Source organism: Squalius cephalus (assembly GCF_949319135.1).
Source record: "Squalius cephalus genome assembly, chromosome: 10".
NCBI classification, from domain to species: Eukaryota; Metazoa; Chordata; class Actinopteri; order Cypriniformes; family Leuciscidae; genus Squalius; species Squalius cephalus.
Genome location: NC_137131.1, coordinates 12466126 through 12489959, shown reverse-complemented (window position 1 = coordinate 12489959; position 23834 = coordinate 12466126). Strand labels below are relative to the sequence as shown.

The 23834-nt window shown below is 35.9% G+C and overlaps 2 protein-coding genes across 5 annotated transcripts; both read left to right on the top strand.

The window, feature by feature from the left end:
* Positions 1 to 83: 83 nt before the first annotated feature.
* chd1l (chromodomain helicase DNA binding protein 1-like) lies at positions 84 to 13867 on the top strand. Its single transcript, XM_079884807.1, has 26 exons — positions 84 to 326; positions 861 to 973; positions 1084 to 1190; positions 1568 to 1682; positions 1791 to 1822; positions 2262 to 2343; positions 2494 to 2656; positions 3867 to 4022; positions 4111 to 4203; positions 4295 to 4391; positions 5066 to 5139; positions 5553 to 5663; positions 6830 to 6944; positions 7105 to 7258; positions 7420 to 7591; positions 7685 to 7830; positions 8535 to 8698; positions 8814 to 9016; positions 9106 to 9204; positions 10074 to 10144; positions 10240 to 10354; positions 10948 to 11056; positions 11593 to 11859; positions 12021 to 12102; positions 13115 to 13201; positions 13324 to 13867. Exons 1-26 carry the CDS (start codon positions 227 to 229, stop codon positions 13396 to 13398), a joined length of 3102 nt encoding a protein of 1033 aa, XP_079740933.1. The 5' UTR covers positions 84 to 226; the 3' UTR covers positions 13399 to 13867.
* On the top strand, positions 13249 to 23513 carry traf3ip2l (TRAF3 interacting protein 2-like). 4 transcript variants are annotated; one of them, XM_079884827.1, is made up of 10 exons: positions 13249 to 13382; positions 15373 to 15462; positions 15897 to 16576; positions 17875 to 17917; positions 18053 to 18120; positions 18948 to 19045; positions 19150 to 19218; positions 20424 to 20537; positions 20617 to 20691; positions 21281 to 23513. In XM_079884827.1, exons 2-10 carry the CDS (start codon positions 15431 to 15433, stop codon positions 21425 to 21427), a joined length of 1326 nt encoding a protein of 441 aa, XP_079740953.1. In that variant the 5' UTR covers positions 13249 to 13382; positions 15373 to 15430; the 3' UTR covers positions 21428 to 23513. The 4 variants fall into 4 exon arrangements, with proteins under 4 accessions (XP_079740953.1, XP_079740955.1, XP_079740952.1 ...); XM_079884826.1 differs by lacking the exon at positions 13249 to 13382 and adding an exon at positions 14419 to 14597; XM_079884828.1 differs by lacking the exon at positions 13249 to 13382 and adding an exon at positions 14420 to 14597 and having other exon boundaries at positions 15924 to 16576.
* The last annotated feature ends 321 nt before the right edge of the window (positions 23514 to 23834 follow it).

Here is a 23834-nt window from a genome sequence, read left to right as displayed (position 1 = left end):
ATAATTTTTGATTTCTCTTTTAACACTGGCGCCTTTAAAGTAGACTATACGTAATTGCACTGCCGACTACTCATTGGACTACGTCTGTCTTGTACACGCCCACTCACTGTTGCAGGAAGTAGTTCACGTCAAACTCCTCTGGCGCGCGCAACCTAACATAACTTTAATATTCGACTGAAGTGTCAAAAGTTAGAGAGCTTAAGAAAAACGTAATTAAACCACAACAATGTCAATATTCCTTCAAGCAGTCAGAAGCAGCATACCAGAAAAGGACAAATCGGAACTAACGTTAACTGAGAGTGACCTGAAAAAATGGGGACTAGGAGGTGAGGGAATGAAAAACTATTATGTTTAAAAGAAACACGGACAAGTATTTGCGAATTTAAGATTCAATGCATGAAAGTATTTCACAAACGACGTGTAATATAAATAAATAAAGATATTTTTATGGAGTAACGTTACGTCCATCGATTTATATATAGTTGCAGTGTCTCAACCTAATAAGGAGGATCCCTAATGTAGCCTAAGTTCTGTATATTTTCAGCACATGACTTGAGTCCAGTAAATTATACTTTTTATTACTCAAATCTAATTTAATACATTTATGCAGTTAATCATGACGCCATGTTTCCTCATCTTGTCTATTATAATGATACTGAAATTACACCAGTGGCAATTCCAATAGAATCCATTTCATCGCACAACATGTTTAGGCGTGATTAGCTTATCATGTGTCTCATTAATTTGACCAGTGATAAAAAAAGGCTTTGAATGTCCATTTTATGGTTTGAAATTTTTCTTTGGAACTTTGGAAGTTTTCTTACAAACAACACTACACTACTTTATCTTCTTCCTAACAGCTATTAATCTGAGGTCTTATCAGGTGGATGGAGTTAGATGGCTGTCACAGTGCATGGAGATCCAGGAGGGCTGCATCCTTGGTGATGAGATGGGTCTGGGCAAGACTTGTCAGGTTAGTAATGTTATGGAATGAAAATCTTGCTTATATTGCTTGCTTTTAAGCCAACAATTTATTCCAAAATGTCAGATATCAGATAAGTGAGATGTCATCCTCTGCTGTAGACCATCTCTTTGCTGGCATATGCTCGAGGATGTCTTAAGATGAACGGACCATTCCTTGTGCTTTGTCCCTTATCAGTTTTGGAGAACTGGAGACAAGAGTTGGAACGGTAAGGGATACTAATGTATGATCAGACTTGTGTGGTCGGTGTATTAAAGTCACTGCATGAAATCAAAATACTGTATGTGACAAACTGTCACTCACATGAGATCACAGCAATAGCAAACTACAACCATCCAATCAATTCCTTATAGACAAAATCAAGACCCGAGCTAAAAAAAAATTTTTATCTATGAAATTAAATGCCACCCAATGAATGTGTAAATAATCCAGCATGAACTGATTTGACCTAAAAGACAATATGTTGTCACTGTCACTAGATGGAGACAGTAGCATATAAACTCTGGATTAGTATCTACCTTGAATGCAATATAAGCTTCACATATAAGGTTAGTTAAGGCTCTCTTACTTTCCTTTTTCATTCAGCTTCTGTCCCAGTCTTTCTGTGCTCTATTACACTGGGGATAAAGAGAGAAGAGCAGAGCTCCAGAAAGAGCTCAAGAATGGCAAAAACTTCCATGTTCTTCTCACCACCTATGAGGTTAGTGCACCTGTTTTCAGAGGATAAATGCACGATTACTACATTCAAAAGGTTGCTTTCAAAGTTTTTGCACTGTTTTTAATGTGAAATCTTTCTCATATTCAATAGATGTGCCTCAAGGATGCCAGATTTCTGAAAAGGTGATCTATGTGAACAGATATATTATGAAACTTTATAAAAAATACAGTATATTTACACAATTCTACTACACAGACATTTTACGTGCAATTAAATTACCATATTGATACCATATCGATTATTGGGTGATATTAAAGCTTTTTTATTTTTCATTATCTGCCATAATTGGAGATATATTGGTCGATTTTGGATATTAAATGTTTAATTGTTCATGCTCATTTGCCTTATTTTTTTAAAGTTAATCTTTTTGAAACCTAATTAGTAATAATTGTTTTTGTAGTGTTTTTTTAGTTTTTTTTTTACATAACACTGTATAATTTTTTTAGTGACATTTATCAGTTATTGGCCATAACATAAAAATAATTATCAGCTTATCGGTATCAGCGACGGTATAAAATTTTGATTCAAAATCAACTATACCACTCCACTCTCTTCTCACAGCTGGAAATGGAAGATTTTAGTTGTTGATGAGGCTCACAGGCTGAAGAACCAGGAATCATTGCTGCACCAAACCCTCAAACAGGTTACACGATTGCATTTTAATATAGGCATGCTTCAATGTTTTATTGTCACTGTCAGTGTGTAAAACCCCTGATAATAAACCGAGCACTGCCTATCAATTTTTCAGCTTTCCCCTGATATTAACTGCCATCTGATGTCTGCTTTTTCTCAGTTTACAGTGGGTTTTCGAGTGCTGTTGACAGGCACTCCCATTCAGAATAACTTGCAAGAAGTCTATTCCCTTCTCACCTTCATCCAGCCCAGTCTGTTTCTCCCTGAAGATGTTGAGGACTTTGTTAGGGCCTATGCAGACGTACAGACTGAACCTGCCCTTGGTATGGCATCACCAACCTTTGCTGTTTCAGTTTGAAAACCAAACTGTTTGCGCCGAAAGACAACTTATCTCTTCCACCACCCTTATTAGCACTTAAAGTCACCATGAAATCGAAACTGACAATTCTTGTTTTTTAATAGAATACTGTAGTATTTATTATAAATGATTTATCCGTGCACATCATATTTTTTTCAAAATTCATATACCCTTGTAATTTTTAATCAAAACAACTTCCCCTCTCTCTTACACTGACATCTCTTCTTTTCTCGTGTTTTTTAGCCGCAAGGGCAGGACAACCTGTCACTCACTGTACGCTTTTTCGCCTTCATACCAAACTTGGGTCTTCAGCCGAAAAAGTTTAAATCCTGTCTGGCTAGCGCGCTTCCCACAATGTTTACGCATTAAGTTAGTTGGCGGAGAGAAGGCGGTCTTTTGTGGCATTTCGAACGCATTCGACCACACGAGCGCTTAAAAATGTGTTTTCGACTACCTCTGGAACTGGTCGAAAGTGAACAAGCTCAAAATGTTTTAGACCCCGTTTACGCCTGTATTTAGCTTCATCCACTTGTGATCCGATCGACCAAAATGCATCTTAATACCAGGTGTAAACAGGGCCATATGAGATCACAGCAATAGCAAACCACAGTGATCCTATCAATTCCCGATTGGGCAAAATCAAGTCCCACCCTCCTTTTTGTTTGTTTTTAAGAAGCCGTTTCATTCGAATACACATCACAATAGGGAAGAAAAGACTATCGCAACTTCTGTTTCATGACAACTTTAAGGTTGTTGGAATATCCAAATGTTATATATCCAAAATAACTGCCATCATTGACCCTGAGGGCTTTAGTTAAGCAATCATGTTTTTAATATCTCTTTTCTTTCACTGGTTGAGATTTAATTGCTGTTTATGGTGAAAATGACTGTGCTATGACTCCCTCCCAAAACTAATTTGTCCTGCTCATCAAAAGAGCACGGATATAACTGTTCTGGGACAGAAAAATTGGACAGATCTGGTGCCAAACTGAACACATCAGATAACTCACAAACTTGGCAGAGCACAAAAAAAGATGTCAGAATAGATCATCTCTCCTTGACTCACCAGTCAGATTTGCCAGTGGCTATTAGAGGTTATAGATCATAAATTCAAATTTTTTTGTACTCTGGTGACCTTGTGTGGAAGTTTGTAACATTGTTGTTCTTGTCTGCAGCTGATGAGCTTCATCGAGTGCTCCAGCCTTTTTTGCTACGCAGAGTTAAAGCAGAGGTGGCAGCTGAACTGCCCAAGAAGACAGAACTTGTTGTTTTTCATGGACTGTCTGCTCTTCAGAAGAAATACTATAAAGCCATTCTGACGAGAGACCTCGGTAAGACTTCCTGAATCATGTCACAACAGGCAAAATTAAATACAGCAACAAAAGAATGAGTGTTCATTCTAGTGTTAAATAATTTCAGATGCCTTCAGGACAGAACAAAGCACTAAGACACGACTTTTGAACATTTTAATGCAGCTCAGGAAATGTGTGGACCATCCCTACTTGTTTGATGGTAATCACTTTATCACTTTCTGTGATTTTCTATGGGAAACACATTTATTTATCCAACTAACTGTCTTTATTCCGCACCATTTCCATGTAAGGTGTGGAACCAGAACCGTTTGAGATGGGGGAGCATTTAGTGGAGGCCAGTGGAAAGCTCTCTTTGTTGGACACAATGCTGGCGTATCTTCAGGAGGGGTTTGTCTTGTTGACCTAAAGACTAGCTTCCTTTCAAAAGCAAACTGATCTGGTCTATTGCAGATATTGAGATTTTGTTATCATAATCAATTGATGGTGAAACAGAACTTTCTGAACTTTTTTTTGTCATATTTGGCCTGCAGCAATGTAAAATACCTATTTTAGCATCATATCATTTTTTTTTTTCAATAACTTTTGATTTAACTTTTTTTTTTTTTTTATTAAAAAATTACAAAATGTAATTAATGATAGAATGGCAAAAAAAAAAAAAAAATCTTCCAAATCACGTCTTTACCAAAATACACTGTCGGAATGGTTATGTGTAATTTGCCCGTGTGTGCGGTGTGTCACCATATCCGTACACTGAGAAAAGTAGCTCAGACTGTGGGCAGTTGCAAGCTGAAAGTTTGATGTCACAACAAAAATGAAAAAATGATTGTTCATTCAAAACGGCAAACCTCAGGTTGTAAAAACAAAGTTGTCTTGTATCCATGTGTACACCAGTACCTTGAACCACATTCATCTAAGCAGAGGAGCATAGCTAAAGCACAACTAAAGATGCATGCAGTTTTATTTTTTAAGCTGCCAGAAGGCCTAAAGTTACAATTGTGTAGCTTTAAATGTGTTTTATTGATTTGGTGATATAAAATATATGTTTTTGTCACTGTTTTCAGGGGCCATCGTGTTCTTCTGTTCTCTCAAATGACCAGGATGCTGGATATTCTGCAAGATTACTTGGAGCACAGAGGTACTAAGACACACTTTGACTTTGTCAGAGCCTTCACCTTTACTTATTTAGCTGTGACTATGTGCATGACAGTAAGAAGTGCTTACTGCTTGTTTTTTTATAGACTCAAGGCAGAAAAAAAATTAAATGATTAAATTAAAGTGAAATCACAAACCACATAATGTTACCACAATGTGCTTCCTCAGGCTTTTTAATTTTAAAATGAATGTGTACTAGCTTTGCGTTTGTAAAACAGTGTACGTTTCTTTTCAATTTGGAACATTTATGTAACCGTACCCTACATATTCTTCAAGTAATCTAGCCCTCTGATCTAGAGCAGTTCATGTGGGTTTAGTATCACATCCTGTGTTTGCTGCTTTGTGTGTTAATGTGCTACCGGCCGTGTAACTGCCAGCCCTCCCACTTCTCCGCAGGTTACAGTTATGAACGTCTGGATGGTTCAGTCCGGGGAGAGGAACGTAACCTAGCTATTAAAAACTTCAGCACCAAAGATGTTTTTATATTCCTCCTCAGCACCAAAGCTGGTGAGTTCACAGTCAGGGAAAGCCAATCTGAAATTCACACTATCACACTCTATAATCAACAGCAGTGCAAATCCATTTTTGTATTAGTTACTTATATAATATTTAGAGTGTTATATTTAAATACCGTTCAAGGTTGCAATATTGGCCTTATGTGTTTGATGCGAATCTTATTTGCATCTTTTAGACAGACACAATTAATACAAAGCCGAAAGTCGTGACAAGATAATACATAAATATTGAGAACATCCACAGTCTCTGTATGAGATGGTGGTGCAAAACCTGTGATGTAGAGAGAGATTCAGTTCATCTTGTCTCTTTTTTTTCAGAGCTGCTCATATTATAATTACAGCCTCACTTTCACTCTAACATTTTATTTAAACTCTGTACACACTTCCGTTCAAAATTTTGAGGTCATCATGATTTTTTTTTTATCAAAAGTGACAGTGAAGACATTTATAATGTTACAAAAGATTTATATTCAAATAAATGCTTTTTTTTTTTTTCTCAAAAAGGCATCAAGGTTTCCACAAAAATATTAAGCAGCAAAACTGTTTTCAACTGTGAAAATAATAATAATAATGCAACTTGAGATCCAGGGTTATTATAGTTAACTGAAACTAAAACTAAAACCATAACCATAAAACAATTTTTTTTAAGCTTGAAATAAAATAAATGTTAGCTGAAATAAAATAAAATATAAAAAAACTTAAGCTTATTTTATTTCAGCTAGTTGCCAATGCAACATTTCTAATTTTCATTTAGTTTAACTTCATGTACTGAAATAAATAAAACTAAAACTGAAATAAACTATATAGACAAATATTGTCTATACAAAATTACCAAAATAATACTGTTGAGAACAAATCAGCATATTAGAATGATTTCTGAAGGATCATGTGACACTGAAGACTTGAGTAATGGCTGTTGGAAATTTGGCTTTGCCATCACCGAAATAAACTGCATTTTAAAAATATATTAAAGTAGTTATTTTAAATTGTAATATTTCACAATATTACTGTTTAACTGTATTTTGGATTAAATAAATGTGAGCATAAGAGACTTCTTTCAAAAACTAAACAAATCTTTCTGTGCCCTTTTGAATGGTAGTGTACTTGTATTTGCTGACTGTGCAGCACCTTGGCTTACAACAGAGTCTTTGTTTTTAGGAGGGGTAGGAATGAACCTAACAGCAGCAGATACTGTGATATTTGTGGACAGTGATTTCAACCCACAGAATGACCTACAAGCAGCAGCCAGAGCCCACAGGATTGGCCAAACAAGGTACTCCACTGGCAAAATGCATATTCTATGTTGTTCCAGCTAGTTATGAAGTGTCAAGAATAAAAAAGGAAGTGTCACAAAAGTGGTTCATGTAATGGTTTTGTGCGAGGGCACTTTACTTGACCATGTAGATAAATTCTCATCTTTTCTTTGTGTGCAGGCCTGTTAAAGTGATCCGGCTCCTCGGTAGAGACACTGTAGAAGAGATCATCTATTCCCGCGCTGTGTCTAAACTACGTCTCACAGACATAGTGATTGAGGAGGGACGTTTTTCTCTGCTGGACCAGGCTCAATCCGCAGCTTCTGGCCTTCAGGTAGAAAGAGTCCTCTGACTCTCTTCGTCTTATCTCTTAAGCTCATTTCTGTGCACTGTTTCCTGGTTCATATCTTTGTGCACTTGTGGTTTCGCTTATTGTGAAACTGCACACGTTTACAGTTTCTCAGTATGCTGTTTTTTATATCCCCACCAATCTAGTTGAGTGAGATCCTGAAGTTTGGTGTGGATAAACTGCTGTCGTCAGAGGAGAGCTCTATTCAAGATGTGGACCTCAGGCTGATCCTAGGGCAGTCTCGAGATGGGCATTGGCTAACGGATGAAGAGCATGTCAAGCTTAATGAGAGTGATTATGAGGACATGGAGGGTCAAAGTACAACACTTAGCTTCTTTCCAGAAATCTTGTAATAACTCGCACTTGAAAATGAGAATGAAATGAACTGTTTATGTGTTTCCTGACTTCCAGACCACATGTACTACTTCGAGGGGAAGGATTACTCTAAAGACCCCAGTGCAGAGGATGAGAAGACCTTTGAACTGTTACTTGAGAAGCAGTTAGTTGATCTAGAGGATGCTGGGAAGGAGGGCCGCGCACTTCGTAACAAAGCTGGGGTAACTTACATCTTAACAACACACATCTTAAAGATAAGATTTGGGGTCTGTATTTATTTTGAAATTTTTTGGAGAAATTAATACTTGTATTTTTACTCAGCATCAGCAAAGACGTTACATTGATCAAAAGTGACAGTAAAGACTTTTACACTGTTACAAATATATATATATATATATATATATATATATATACATTTCAAATAAATGCTATTTATTTTAATATTTTGAACTTGCCATTCATCAAAGAATCAACATTGTTTTCAACATTGATAAGAAATGTTGCTTGAATAACAAATCAGCATATTACAATAATTTCTGGAGGATCATGTGAAACTGAAGACTAGAGTAATGATGCTGGAAATTCAGCTTTGCCATCACAAGAATAAATTACATTAAGACATATTAAAATCGAAAACAGATATTTAAGTTGTAATAATATTTCACTATAGTGCTGTTTTTGCTGTATTTTTGCTGAAATAAATGCAGCCTTGGTGAGCATAGAGACTTCCTTCAAAACATCTTACCAACTTTTGAACGGTAGTGTTTAATGTGAATTTAACTGTTTAATTTGTTGTCATTCTTTTTCTTTCATGATAGCTAATGATCAAGATTTAAGATTGTTTTTATTATATTTAATCATGTACTTAATTTGAACTAAAGCAAACAAACAAAAATCCAAACAAACATCTGTCACTGCCTATCAGGTGTCCCTGACTGGACCCTTGATTGACCCAGGGAGGAAGAAGAGACCTCTTACAGAATCAGAGTTAGAACAGAGACGTCAGAAGAGACAAGAAGGTGCTGCAAAGAGGGCAAAGCTACAGGAGGAAAGGAAGAAACAACAGGAAGAACTAAATTACAAGAAGAAGTAAAAAAAAAAATCACATTTTTGACCAGTATATAGTATATTTATATTATGTTCCTGTGTATGTCTGTTTAATTGCCTGTGTGTATGTGTATCTCTGTTTGTTTTTTAATGGCAGGATGGCATGGTGGGACTCGTGTGGCTACAGATCGTTGTGCTTGCCAAGTGTCGACAGTGAGGGTGAGGAAATGGAGTCTGATGAAGATGATGATGTCAGCTGGAGCTCCACTAATTCGGAACACAGAGCCATTCGCTATGTGCTGGGTGACGTGACTCGCCCTCAGACCGATCGAGAAGATGCCATCATTGTGCACTGTGTTGGTACGTCACTATTAAAAACTTCTCAAAGTTGTGGCCCATTTTGCCATAGGTGAAGTACCCCTATGTGTGATTAACTGTATTTGATGTAGATGACTCTGGACACTGGGGCAGAGGAGGATTGTTCACCGCACTGGAGCTCAGATCAGATGAGCCGAGGAAACAGTATGAGTTGGCTGGTGACATGGAAGGTGACAAACCTTTTTTGTTTGCTGTGACAGGTCAAATTCATGCTCTGTTATTACAAACATTCCATTCTAATGTCGGGATCCAGTTCACACAGTTCACTATGTTGCTTGCAAGCTGTCAGAATTGATTTAATACCCATAATTAATGTGATGTTTGAAAGTTGTGGCTTTCACAAAGTTTGTGGTATCAGAACTATAAAACTGGTATTTACACTTTAGGTAGAACAGTTTACTATGTACGTTCACATAATGTAGTTCTGTTCTGTAGTTCTGTTCTACACTGGGGTGATTGTAGACATTTGTAAGCCTGTTTTCTTATACATTTTAGCAGTTTAAGCATACAAAAGTAATCCACTGATATTAAAATTCTTGTACAAATAAGCCAATAATTATTTTCATGTTATTATGATAAATACTACATTGATTAAATGACATATAAAACACTCAAATTATAATTACTAATTTTAATAAATACAAGTAGATCACAAAATTATAATGTATAGTATAAAAAAAGATATTAATTATAAAGATTACACTACTGTTCAAATGTAAGTTCACCAAGGAAGTATTTATTTGATAAAAAACAGTATAAAAATATATATATATACACCATGATTTGTTTAGTTTTTTTAGGATTATTTGATGAATGGAAAGTTTAAAAGAATAACATTTATTTGAAATATAAATCTTTACACAATTCAATATCCAATATAAGTATATTTTATTGAATACTGACCAATACCAATAAATTAAAAATGAAATTAAATAAATATCATTAGAAATACAGACATAGATTCCATAACTGATTGGGTCCAAATTGAAGGGCAGTGAACAAAAGATATAAATGATAAAGTGATAATTGTGTGTTGCAGACTTAGAACTTGGGAATGTTCTGCTTTTTCCTATTGATGATAAACAGTCAAGGCTCAGTGGAAGAGACTATGTAAGTCAGCAAGCTGTTTATGTCTTTAATCTACTGCTGTTAATTATTTTAAATCATTCATTTATTTAATAATTTTATACCTCCTGTCTCTCTAGCTGGCACTCATAGTTGCCCAGCAGAGGGATAAAGCCAACAAGTTGTCAGGCATTCGGCTCACTGCCTTGGATGAGGGCCTCAAGAAGATATACAGAGATGCCAAACAAAAGAAGGGTACTCGGCACTCATTTGTGAAACTATTGAGCTAGTTGCAATGAAATGGCTTCATATATTCACTTTTAAACAAATGACTTGGGTTGATAATCTATTAATGTGGCTATTACAGCTGAATTACACCATCTGTGCTGCAAACCTGTCTTAAAACCCAAGTTTACTGCACGGTGCACCTACCTTTTAGTATTATAGAGGTTTGATTGGGATTGTTTCCAAGAGGTAGATTAATTTCAAACTCTTTTTCTATGTAAACACTAGATCAGGGCTAGGCAACTCTGGCCCTCGAGATCCACTTTCCTGAAGAGTTTAGCTCCAACCTTGTTTAAACTCAGCTGTAGCTTTCTAGTAATCCTAAAGACTTTGATTAGCTTGTTCATATGTGTTTTTTTAGGGTTGGAGCTAAACTCTGCAGGAAAGTGAATCTCGAGAGCTAGGGCTGCCCACCCCCTGCGCTAGATGGATGTGTTTGACCATTGACACACCGTTCTAAAAATGTGTTTGACCATTGACACACCGTTCTATTCTGTGTGAATGCCCGGTTAATGTTGTCTTTAACCTCTGATGTTAAACCTTTTCTGTGTTATCTTCAATAGCAAGTGTCCATCTACCTCGGATTGGTCACTCCACTAAAGGCTTCAATTGGTACGGTACAGAAAGACTCATTCGCAAGCACCTGGCCACCAAAGGCATCTCCACATCTATGTATCCTCTTCCAGAAGTCCTAATTTTTCACAAAAACTGCTTACTAGTAAAAACCATGAACTGAAGCCATAAGTTATTTGTATCACTTTGACATTTGGCTAGATATGTCAATAGAATATAATATCTACTCTAAGAGTGCTTTCACACTGGCAGTTTAGTTCAAAACAGAGCAAGGTTCACATGAAAAATTAGTCATGTGGACCAGAGAGCGCGCCATGGTACTAAACCCAAAATTACCTATAGGAGGAGGTCGGAGTTCGCTTGCACTGGAACTGGGGCACAATTCGCGTGAATTTGAAAGCAGCTAAGCAAGATAAAAGCACATGTACTGGGGTTTGAGAGAATCAAGAGAGTGTGAAACCAGACCAATGCAATGGGGGGCACCAGGAACTATCAAGCTTAAGTTTGGACCACATCAAATGTGGCAAGTGTGAAAGACCCCTAAATGAATACACTTATTGCTTTAGAAGTACTTTAGAAGTAATGGATTTGATATCAGCATTAGAAACAGGAACATTCCTTGACTTGTTTTTCAGCTACTATTATAGACGAGCCGCTTCACACTCTTCTACAGTTTCTTCCACCACATGCACAGCTACTCCATCAACCTCAGACCCTGCAGCATCAGCAGCAGGTTCCCCACACTCCTCCAGGCCTCTTGGAAACAACAAAACAAAAATCTCCACTGTGTCACATGAAAGTCAGGACACACCTGGGTTGGCTGACTTCATGAGAGGTGTTCATGTCTACTTCTACAACATGGCTGCTACAGAAAAGAAGAAGCTCACCCGCTACCTTATCACATATCCTTTCACGTCCCTCCATTACCCACACATTTCCTATGCATGAAACAATAGTGAACAAAGGCGTTTAACCATTAGACTACATCAACACGTCTGTCTTTATCACATTTATGATGATAAATCTTGTTGAGCTGATAGTTTACTCCTTAACATTTCTGCACATATGATGGTGATGAAGAGGATCTCATGAGCTCACACGTCACTCATATCATAGGAGAGGTAGAAAGTCCTGTCCATGCAAAGGTAGTACCATCAAAACACTTAACTTTTTAAAGAGGTATTAAAGAGGACCTATTATGCCCTTTTTTTTAAAAGTCTTGATTTTGTTTTTGCGGTCTATTAGAATAGGTTTTCATGCTTGACTTATATGACGCCTATGAAGCCCCTCCTTCTAAAAAGTGCAATTTGCTATGATTGGTCGGCTAGACCAGTGTTTTGTGATTAATTTTTGGAAATGTCACGCCCCTTTAAATTAACAGTGAGTTTCAACACACTATTAAAGTCCCCCTGTAGTCAATAATTTTATCCCTTTGAAAAAAATCTTCATGCCTTAAAATGGCATGAATGTAACTCTACACCCTTTCCTCATTTAGTATACACGGTTCTATGAATATGTAAATTAGCCCCGCCTCCGCTCACTTACACCAGCTCAGAGATCCACTCGTTGACGTGATTGGTCACAAGTTAGTTTGTGACGTCAGAAACACCAGCGATTTCAAAACGTGTTTTTGAGACCGTCTTCGTTGAGACTGAGACCGTTCACTGCAGTTTTAAGGAAATACTCAACAAGTCAACACCATTGCTGAGTATTTCCTTAAAACAGCATATTAAAAACACCACATAGACATACAAACAACATTAAAAGCTTGATTTCCACCACAGGGGGACTTTAACACAACTCACCCAGGCCTTGTGCCTTTTTTGCATATGCCTTGGGCAGGAATTATTTAAATGAGGAATACTGTGACATGTACATTCCTGTAAGAAAGTTTAAGACTACAATCATGCTGTTTCAGGGAGTTCAGAAACAGTGCTTATGGATATAGAGAATAACTCCCTATGTAGTGATTGTGCTTCGTGACTCACATAGCAACATTACACACTAAAGAAAGTTGAAAATGTAAAAATGCATAATAGGACCCCCTTCAATATGCCTTATGCTAATTAATTAATATTTATTAATACTAATATTTTAGTATTAGATTTAGTAACAGAAATATGCTTTGCATTATTCTCCTTTCTTTCTTTTTTTCAGGAGCTGCAAGATCTATTGCATCAGTACCCTCAGGCTCTCCTTGTAAATAAAAAGTGGCTGGAATCCTGCTTTGCTAGCCAAAGGAAAGTAAATGTGTCCACATATGTTATTAGGTTAAGTTGACAAAGCTCCTCCTGCATTTCTTAGAAGTGACTGATCAAATCAGTTTGCCTTTGGCTAATCTACAATCACATCTGTTTTCTGTTCAGGGTTTGAAATTAACTGGTCTGTCGCTGTATACCCAGTTACGGCTAAATGACATCAGAAGGTTTGTCATAGTATGATTATAATGAAGCATTGCTTTCTGTTTAAAGAGAAACAACACAGGAGAGACTTTACAGTAAAAAACACTAATGTATTTACTCTATGCTCTTATCTGTGTTAGATTGATTGCATGTAAAACATTTACGTTATTTGACATTTTCCTACATTTCACATGATAACCAGTGCTTTGGTTTAAAACGTCACCATTTTTTAATTATTGTCTAATTATTGTTTAATCATGGCACTAAATATGTAATTGAGCAAATGAATAAAATTGCAAAAAGACACCAATACAGCAAATCTACTTTACATACTGTTTATAAAGCAAAGTCACAGATAAAGGTGTAAAAGCTGTCAGTTCAGAGTCAGATCTCGTATGTGGGTTTTACTCAGAAATGTATAGCTCTAAAAACCACAGATGTTTATGATAATGTACTAATGTTTCTGCAAAGTGATTCTCATTGGCCATTTTTAGTAATAAAAAGTAACCCCCAAAATACTGCTGTGAGTTGTTTATCCTTTTTGTTTTAAACCACTAATATATAATAATATAGTCCTAGAGTAAATAATTTTAAAAAGTTATTCATTAAAAAATAAAAAAAATAATTAAACGCCCATGCTATAGTTATTTTAGTAGAACTCTTGTTCATTTAGTCCTTCCTGTTTGTTCAAAGATGTCACTCAGAAATGTGCACAGATATTCTTGTGTGGCAATTTAACTTTCATTTTTAGTGAAATTGCGGCATATCTAAATACGGTTGAAATTGTGTTGTTCAAACAGTATTGACAAAATGAACAATATTGTAGCCAATACTATTAAATAATATATTATTCAATTATTATTAATCATATTACTTATTGTCAGTATCCTTGCAATTTAGTTCCCATTTCACAGTTTTGCTCTCAAAGACAACCCTTAGTTTACTGTCAAGTGATTTACAAACACTGTGCGAATCGGTTCGTCAGAATCTTTAAAAAGAATCGGCTCATAAGAACGATTTTTGATGAAGGCAGATAAGCAACTACGGTACTAGGAGGATGTGCTTTCTGGGAAGTGGGGGGAGTTTGTGTTGTGACAACAGGCAGGTGTTCAGAAACTTCCAGGCAGTATGTATCTTTTCTTCGAGTGCTACAGCTCGTGCGGTCTGTAATGTCCAGCGATTAGAGACTGATCGGAATTAAATCATTCACGTCACCAAATCTGCTGGTCAGCTTACAGGTATGGACGTGTTTCATCTGACTTTAGACGTCGAATAGGTGAAATTGAAAGAGTCGTATAAGACCAGAGTCTGAGTTTTATACGTTTTTTAAGTATTTAAGCTGTTAATCTTTTCTAAGATTTAATTTTGGAAGGTGTTACTTTTATAGTACCAGGCTACGTTACGAAGCTAGAAATATGAAAATCTTAATATGCGTTTCTTGTACAATGTTCACCTGAGTAATGCATGTTAATGAAGCCCGCGGCAGTGACAGTTTTAAAGCGTGAACACGGAAAGCGGAACACAACGAAAATTTCCAAAATAGCCTACTACTTTTTTTCTTTTCTTTTTGTTTTACAGTAAACATAATTCTTATTGCTACTATTATTATTATTATTTTTAAATAAAATAAGCGTCTGCTCGCAGATCCTATTTAATGTATTTTGATAATATAACTAGCCTACAGTATTTTGATTTTAAGTGTTGTGGTAATGAAAGTTATTGTATTGGTATCCTCTCTGCCCATTTATACTTGTGATTTCCCATGTCTCATGTTGGTTTCCACTGCATATTGAGGTGTTTTCCGCTGTTTATGTAAAGTGCATTGAAATGTCATACAGTAGCAGAGAGAGAGAGAGAGAGAGAGAGAGAGAGAGAAACAAACCCTTGGCATAATTGTGGGTTCCTGTGTTTCAGTAGCCAAAGGTTGTTCATTTTCTCAAATACAACTTTATTTCACAGGGTAATCATGCAGTCAAGGCTTCTTGTATTCATATCTTATTAACCACATTACAGATTTTTGTGCTGACTGGGGATATGAAATGGCTGCAGCTCTTTTGTATTAGGCACAAGGATGATGCCTGCTCAGCACTGCTTACAATATAGGTAAAATATACCTCCCATAATGACAAATTTTATCAAGATACTTATTTTTACTTATGGCTAGTAGATTAAGAATTTATAAACATAATATAAAATATGCTATGCAATATATATTAACATAAACGACAGCTCACACTGGCACTGGGCTGTCTTTATTTTTGTGACCTGTTTATTCAAACATTTTTGTCTGACAGCCGCCTTCTGGCATCCGGGAACCAGTTGTTACGTTTTCAAAATGCATGAAAAAGGTTGTTTGATTGAAACATTGCTGTTTGAATAAATATTAAAAAGTCTGCAAGCTACAGCAATATTCTCAATCTATTGTAATGTCATTGTGTCTCGTCACTCTTCAAATGTTGATTTTCCATTTCTTTTCAAGTAGGGCCTACTCTTTATCTGAATTTTTCAGGTCTTACGTTTTCTTTCTCATTAACTAGGAATCTTTCTCCATTTGACCTCTACAGTTTACAATCCCTCAACTTTCCAGAAGAGAACGACGAGACTATGGATAAAATCATTACTGAGGACGGCATCTGTGACTCAGACTCCACCGATTCCCAGCTCTTCCACGCTGACTGTTGCATGTCTGAGAATGAGTCTTTGAGCGCACAGGCTGACTTCACGGATATCTGCAGAGACAGAAAGACCAACTACAGATCCACACAGTCCAGCTACAGACCTTACCAGCCCCCGCTAGGTCTACCCTCCGGCTACAGTCCCCAGACGCCCTATCCCAGTCAGACGGAAGCATGTCTGAGCACCCTAGAGCCACACAACGGAGACCTGCTCCACTCGAGTTCAGTGGGCAGAAGTTCAGTGGAATACCCTAGTGGCAACCTTCCCTCTTGCTTGGTGTCTGGAAATTACTCCAGTTATCCTGGTGATTCCTGCTACTCTTGCTCTCCAGACAGGCACAGTCTGGGAGAGGGGAGCCTAGAACAGCCACGTTCACTGCACTCTATCCCAACTGCGTTCCCGCCTCACAGCTACTGCATGCCCGCGCAACCCTGCGCGTCCCGTGGGCCGCCCTGCTGTAGTCAGCACCCTGTGGATGTGTATCAAATGGATCATGGCTGTCATTACAGACCACATTACCAGATGCCCTGTTGGCCTTCACGTAAGTCTCGGTTCTTTGTAAAAATTCAATGCCTGTTATGATTGAGTCATAAGTGAGTTTTTTTTTTTTTTTTTTTTACATGAAACTTGTAAAATTGTCAATCAAGACCATAAACAGTGATGAATAATACCAGCTTTTAAAACAAGCCCATTGTCTTTAAAAGGACTTCATGATTGCACACCATCTTTATCAGGGATCTTTATCAAGCCTACGGCAAATGTGCCAAATCAGCCTGTGCCAAATCAAATTTATGCAATTTAGTTGAGCAACAAGTTTCCATTTCACTCAACTTACTGTCATATGACTTTTATGTGCGGTATGTCATTTCACACCTACATTTTATTCACTGAGCACCAGTCAACAATACAGTTTAGACACTTGTTGAATGTACTGAAATACTGTAGCTGAACCATAGTTAAATTAGGCTAAGTAATTGCAGCCCTTTTTGTTTAAATGCATAACTTCTGAAGTGGCTGACTGGCTGTGTTTGCAACATCTTCCATTGCATTACAATCGACACACATATATAAACTTCCCACTTTAATAAATGTATAATATATCCTACTGTTCAGTGATAGTCCATTTGACATGCCTAAAAGCTGAAAGTCTAACGATTCTAAAGTTGATTGGTTGCACAGACGAGTGAACTGAACAATGGTTTTTTTTTTCATCTTAATTGACAAATGGATAACGAAAAGCAGCTGACAAATGTCTTTTTGAAATGTAGTTTACAATATGCATTTGAAAATGACTTTTAATTCACTATTTTATTGTTTTATTTAACCACATTTTTAAACACAAATTAAATAATGTCAGTTTATTTTATTTTTCCATGTAAAAAATCTTTCTTTTTTTATTTAACTACTTTAAGATATTAATTAAAATAAACATTTTAAAGTCTGTTGATTAGGCCATTTAAAAAAAAAAAGTGATTATTTCCATTTTATGTTTCAAACTTAATTTTAAATATTTGTCTGGCACAGTTAACATTGAGCTATTACTGCAGGCGGTAAACGTAATATTAATAAAATGAGATGTTTGTGTACATTTGTATTGATCATGCCAGCAGAAATTCATCAAATGATGGAAAAGCATGTTATAAATGGGCAAGTATTCATAATAAAAGTTTTTTTTTACTTGATCTGACTGACAAGTAACTCAATTTATCAGGCAGATCTAATCATATTAAATACTATTTTGGTTTCAATAAAACCTATATGTTAGGTTACCTGATAAAAGCATTTTTACAGTCTATGCAGATTAATGTCTCACTCACTTCATCATTTCATCTCCAACAGGCCTGGAAAACAGCAGACAATCAGCCTCAGAGTTCACTCATAGGTAATGTATAATAGTGGTGGGACAATTAATGTGGGTATTGTATTGATTGTAGGTGATTTTACAGGTTGCTGGTTTTCAGTGATGGATTCAACTCAGTTTTCTGAGGTCTTTATGCAATTCTCTGATCTCTCACAGTGGCCACACCTCTCCTCATCCTCGAGCTAAACTAACTCCAAGCACAGCCCCTCTGTCCCTGGAGCAAAGTGAGTGTACACACTGATGTTGAGCAACACTGAAAGAATGTGGAATTTGAATAAGATGTGTGTGCCAGTAGCTTCAGATTATAATAAAGAAACAATTTAAACTTGATCATATCTGTTCTTCTTCAGAGTCACCTGATTATATGGTGATTGTGTTAAAGATGCTATATGTAAATTACATTTAGTTAATAGTACTTTAAATCAAATTCCACAAAAATATTTTTTTCAAAAATTAATTTCCCAAAAGGACTAATAATATAATATAATAATATGTAAGGGATAATGTACATCCAGCTGGCTGTTAACAGACAGAGTGATCAGGGTGCGAAGCGGAGGGGTCTTGCATCACTCTGAAGGGGTTTCTTCAAAGGAATAATCTACAATTATGATTTTTGTCATAATCGTGCAGCCCTAACGTGTAATTAATAAAAATAGATTAATTGTATCTAACAAAACATGTTTTTGTTTATATGTAATATATGTGTGTGTATATGTATATGTGTGTGTGTGTGTGTGTGTGTGTGTGTACATACACAAATATGTATGTATATGGGTGTATATATATATATATGCAAACATATATGGGTGTGTACACACACACACATATAATATATATATATATATATATATATATACACACACACACACACACACACACACACACACACACACACACACACACACACATATATTATATAAACAAAAACTTTTATGTTACATGCGATTAATCACGATTAATCGATTTGACAGCACTAAATAGAATATAATATCTTGAATTATAATTCTGGAAGGATCTATTAAATGTTCTTTTTCACTCTTCATTATTGCAGGGAAGGTGTTTGTTACTTATGAAGCAGACAGTGAAAAACATGTCAAAGAGATCATCAACTTTGTTGCCTTACTGAGACACAATGGCTTCTACACTCACGTAAGACATGCAACCTGTGTCAAACACTGCCTTGCAGCCATGCTTGTCACCTGATACTGGCTCTGTCAGAGATCATGTTCAGTCCGTTTGTTCTTTTTGCACAGATTGATATGTTTGAACAACAGTTCAAGAGCATAAGCAAGATTGACTTCATGGAAAGGTACATCAGCGAAGTAAGTAGACCTCCTAGTATTTCAGAGAGTGTGTTTTTTTATAGTTTGACTTGCACAGCATAAGTTCTAGACCACACTGCAGCTTATTTTGGCCAAGAATCACCTACAGGGTAATATTGTCAGACCGAAAACTGTAAAGCAACCAAACCATTTTTGTTTTTTTACAGGCCATTCAGGAGCAGGTTTATTGGAAAGAGATCATATTTCACAATATAGATTAGTAGCATCATATTTCACAATAATTGACAAAGTGAATTTTTTTTTATATATAAATTTGTATATAAAACACGAGAAAAAGACACCCTAAGACATTTTTGCATAGTGATGTGTTAAATATGACCTTAAGATGGTTTTTATCACTCATTAGCCTAAATCATGTGTGGATGACTGTAGTGCTTCTACTCTGTATACATAAATTTTCATCTGTGATCATTCTTTTTTATTATTATTATTATGTATGAATAGGCCATAGGTCATTTGTGAAGGTCTATCTATGACGTTTTGGCTTCTTAATTAAACAACCAAATTATAATGCATCATCAAGGACATGAGATATATGTAACCTCTTAAGCTAGGAGAACTTGTTCAATGGTTGCATGCATTTATAAAGCAATGCTTACTATTAAATTGCAAGCAGTGGGAGAACTAATATCGCTGCATTCAGTGAGCCTATTGGTGGGTGCTCTCCTTTGTTGAGGATGTCTTCAGTTCTTACAAATCTCAAAAAAATTTACCATTGATGTGATATGTCTGATTAAATGTCACTGTTTAACCTTATAAACCGTATAAATGCCAAGGATTGATCCCTGACACATAGTTGACCTTATAATTAAATTTTCCCTTTAAAATGAATGTCTACAAGTAGTAGTTTTATGATGCCCAGGTACTCTTATTTTGCATTCATCTGAATGGCATGAACTATCTTGGCACTAACAAATCCAGCAAAACTTTTAATTTTATGCATTTTTAGACCATCTAATAAAAAAACATGTAACCCTGAAACAAGTAGTTCTAATTAATTTAATTCAGACCTCAAGTGGGGGAGGACATATTTCTAGCATATTTCTGAATGATAAACCCTGCTTTTCTAGTTTCAGCATTTACAGAGCGAACAAACTTTTTTAATTATTATGTGAAGTAGGCCTAATTGCTACTTTCTGTCCATAACGTTGTCTTATTTTGTGTTTGTTTTTTTAAATGCACAGAAAGACTATCTGATCATCATAGTCATTAGTCCAAAGTACCACGAGATTGTGACCAATGCCTCGTTTTACATGGAAAACGATGAAACACTCAACACTGTCTACATACACAAGCAGGTACAACTTAAAAATAATTAGTGGAAATAGCTTTTTCCTTATTTTTCTTGTCAATTGACTTGAAAACTTTGTATTTTAGTTACAAAACGAATTCATTCAGAATGGGGCCAGGAATTACAGATTCATCCCCATTTTGTTTCCTGGTGCCAAGAAGGTAAAACTGTCTATCTTTTCAGCAACTGATTAAACCTATTTAAAACCCATAGTTCACCCAAAAATGAAAATTGTCATCATTTACTCTTCCTCAAGTTTTCCAAACCTGTATGAACGAACCTTTCTTCTGCTGAACACAAAAGAAGATATTTTGAAGAATGAGAGTAACCAAACAGTTGATGGACCCCATTGACTTAGTATTTTTAGTATTTACTATGGTATTCTTTTCCTACTATGCTAGTCAATAGGGCCCATCAACTGTTTGGTTATCCATATTCTTCTAAATATATTTGAATTGTGTTCAGCAGAAGAAATAAATTCATACAGGTTTGGAACAACTTCAGAATTTTCATTTTTGGGTGAACTATCCCTTTAATGAAAATGATCATTTTGTTTGAACAAGTACTCGCTCAAAGAGCCAAAATCCTCATTTGTGATGAACTATTATGATAACAGCAATAGACATCTGTGATTGTTTGTACAATGCTCTGGTAACACCTAAAGGATTACTCCAATATATTCCTCTTAAATCCAGTTCAGATGTAATGATGCCTCTGCGTTGGTTTACAACATTTCTGTCTGCTTTTCAGTGCCATGTCCCTTCATGGCTTCAAAGCACGCAAGTCTTCACCTGGCCCAGGGACCGAGATGACATTCTTCGTCGACTCATGCGTGTTGAGAAGTACAACCCTCCGCCCATTGGAGAGCTGCCCACTATTGTCTCCATCCCCATTTAGTTGATTAGGTTTCCTAGACCCATTATATGTCAGTTATGGACAGGCCTGTGATCCATTTTAAGTTTATTTGCCCCTCTGAACTGCTAGATGATTGTTTAGTATGTTAAAACTGTACTGTATGTTAAATACAGTTTAACATACATATGTTTTTGAGTTGTTTCAAGAAACTGAATTGAAAATACTAGTGGAAGATCCTTGGGATTTTATTTATTAGATGAATGGATGTGTGTATGAGCACATATGTAATTGCAGTCATGCTATGTGTTTTGCCATAAAAATGTCATGGGGTGCAGAACAATACCTGCCTGAGGCTATTGCCACATGCTCTAGAGACTCAAAATGAGTAACTACTCAACACTGGCTTAACAAACAAGTTTTTAAACTGATAAAATGTTTATTTTGAAATGCAATGTCACTTTGGATAAAAGTCTATCGACAGGCCACGGCTATCAAGCAGAATATTCAGGCAAAATTTTCAGTGAATAACTTAAATATCTGTCTGTTCCCCACACAATTCTATTTTAGGGTCACCTTTTTGCAGTTTTATCAGCTTTGGTCCCCCATCCACTTTTTGTTTTATGTAAGATAGAATGTCTTGTATTGGAATGACCTGAGTAAATTATATCAGAATTAAAATTTGAGCAAACCATTCGTTGAAGCCAGTTGAACATAACAAACCTGTCAAACATCTGTCATGCATGGAACCTCCGAGAGCTCAACCCAGTTAGTTAGTGTCTTCAAGGAGTTACTGAAGGTTAATTAAGCCCCATTAAACAAACTAACCCCTTCTATTGAGGTTTATCAGGAATTAATTATTATAAATCAGCCGTAACAATATAATCAAGGGGATTTGGTCATAGAGAGACTGACATTATCCTCATTTGAAACAATATTAGCAGTATCCAAAAATGATTTGCTGAGGAGAAATGGTTATCAGCTTGTAATTAAAATGAGACGAGAAACAGAATGATGGATTACTCGACGCAGTGACAGAAAAGGTTATGGGAACAGGATCTCTAAAGTAGTCTTTTTATAGCTGGTTAATTTCTAGATGAAACAAGTTAATTCCAGGAATATGTCATCCATCAACTGCACCATGGCTCTGAAATATTGTGAAGGCTTGTCACTGACAATAGGAAGTGACAGTGTTTTAACACCTTTACATTCATTTAGTAAATCCACAATGCATTAGAGATGCATCAGTCATCATCTGCAGGACAGAGCTGCTTTTCATTGCTTTGTTGTGCCTTAAGATGGCACTGTTCACGTGTGTTATTACTGTAAATGTTGAAGAAGATCATCTTTATTGATCTAGACATGCTGTCACAATGGAAACCTGCAAAATTATTGTTGGTTTAACTTTAAAAAGTAAGTTACCTGGTTGCCTTAAAATTTTGAGTTCATTGAAATAAAATGTAAAAAATTAGTTGATACGATAAAGAAGATTGGTTTAATAAATAGACAATTTAATGTCCAACTGAAATGAAAATTGACCCTATTTACTTTGTTAGCGCATATTACTAGTCTTGTGTTGAAAAATTAATCCGTGCAAGTTAATACACAGAAAAAAATTGTTTGCCGTCTTAATCTTTAATCAAAGTCTGAAAAGTTACTTCCGGTCTGGAATGGCGTTCCTTCTCTGATGATGTAGGTTTGACGGCTTGGTTTGGGAAACGCTTAACCACTCCCCTCAAACCCTATGAGCAGAGATGGAGAGGAGGAGCGCTAGAGTAAAACCCCGCCCTCTGTTCAATATTCCGTTTCACTGGGAAATACGTCACAACACTGGAGAAAAGTCGTTTGCAACTTCCGGTTCACGCGGACTTTAAAATATTATGTTATCTGAACCACATTAATTATCTAAGTTTATTTGACAAAAGATAAAAAGTTGTGATAACAAATCATGGAAAAGGTTTTTTGCAGTGTGCCAATAAATAGTCCACATACTATTATGGTTTCTTAAATAACTTAAATTATTACATAAAACTTTCATGTTTAATTAGCTATTTAATTATTATTTTCTTGGGATAAAGCACATTTTTGAGCTGTTTAATTTATACAATTTAATAAAACAAAATAATTTGCTAATCGCCTGTCAGATCCCTTTAAGGTTATATTCTTGTAAGAGTGCATCTTCAATTATTTAAATATACATTAAAATATGAATTATTGAATATGAAAATCTTTACATTAATGTTCAGTGACTTTTGTAATTTTTAGTTTTTTTTTTAATATGTTAAGCATTATTTTATGTTATAATGTTTCTACAAAATATTATTATGGAAGTTTATTATAAAAATGTATTTTAGTAGCGGTAATGGCTGCAATTTGTTTTCCAATTAGGTAGCAAAATATATTATTCAGGTTTTTCTACATGTCCTCTAGTTACACTGTACGTTTAAAATAA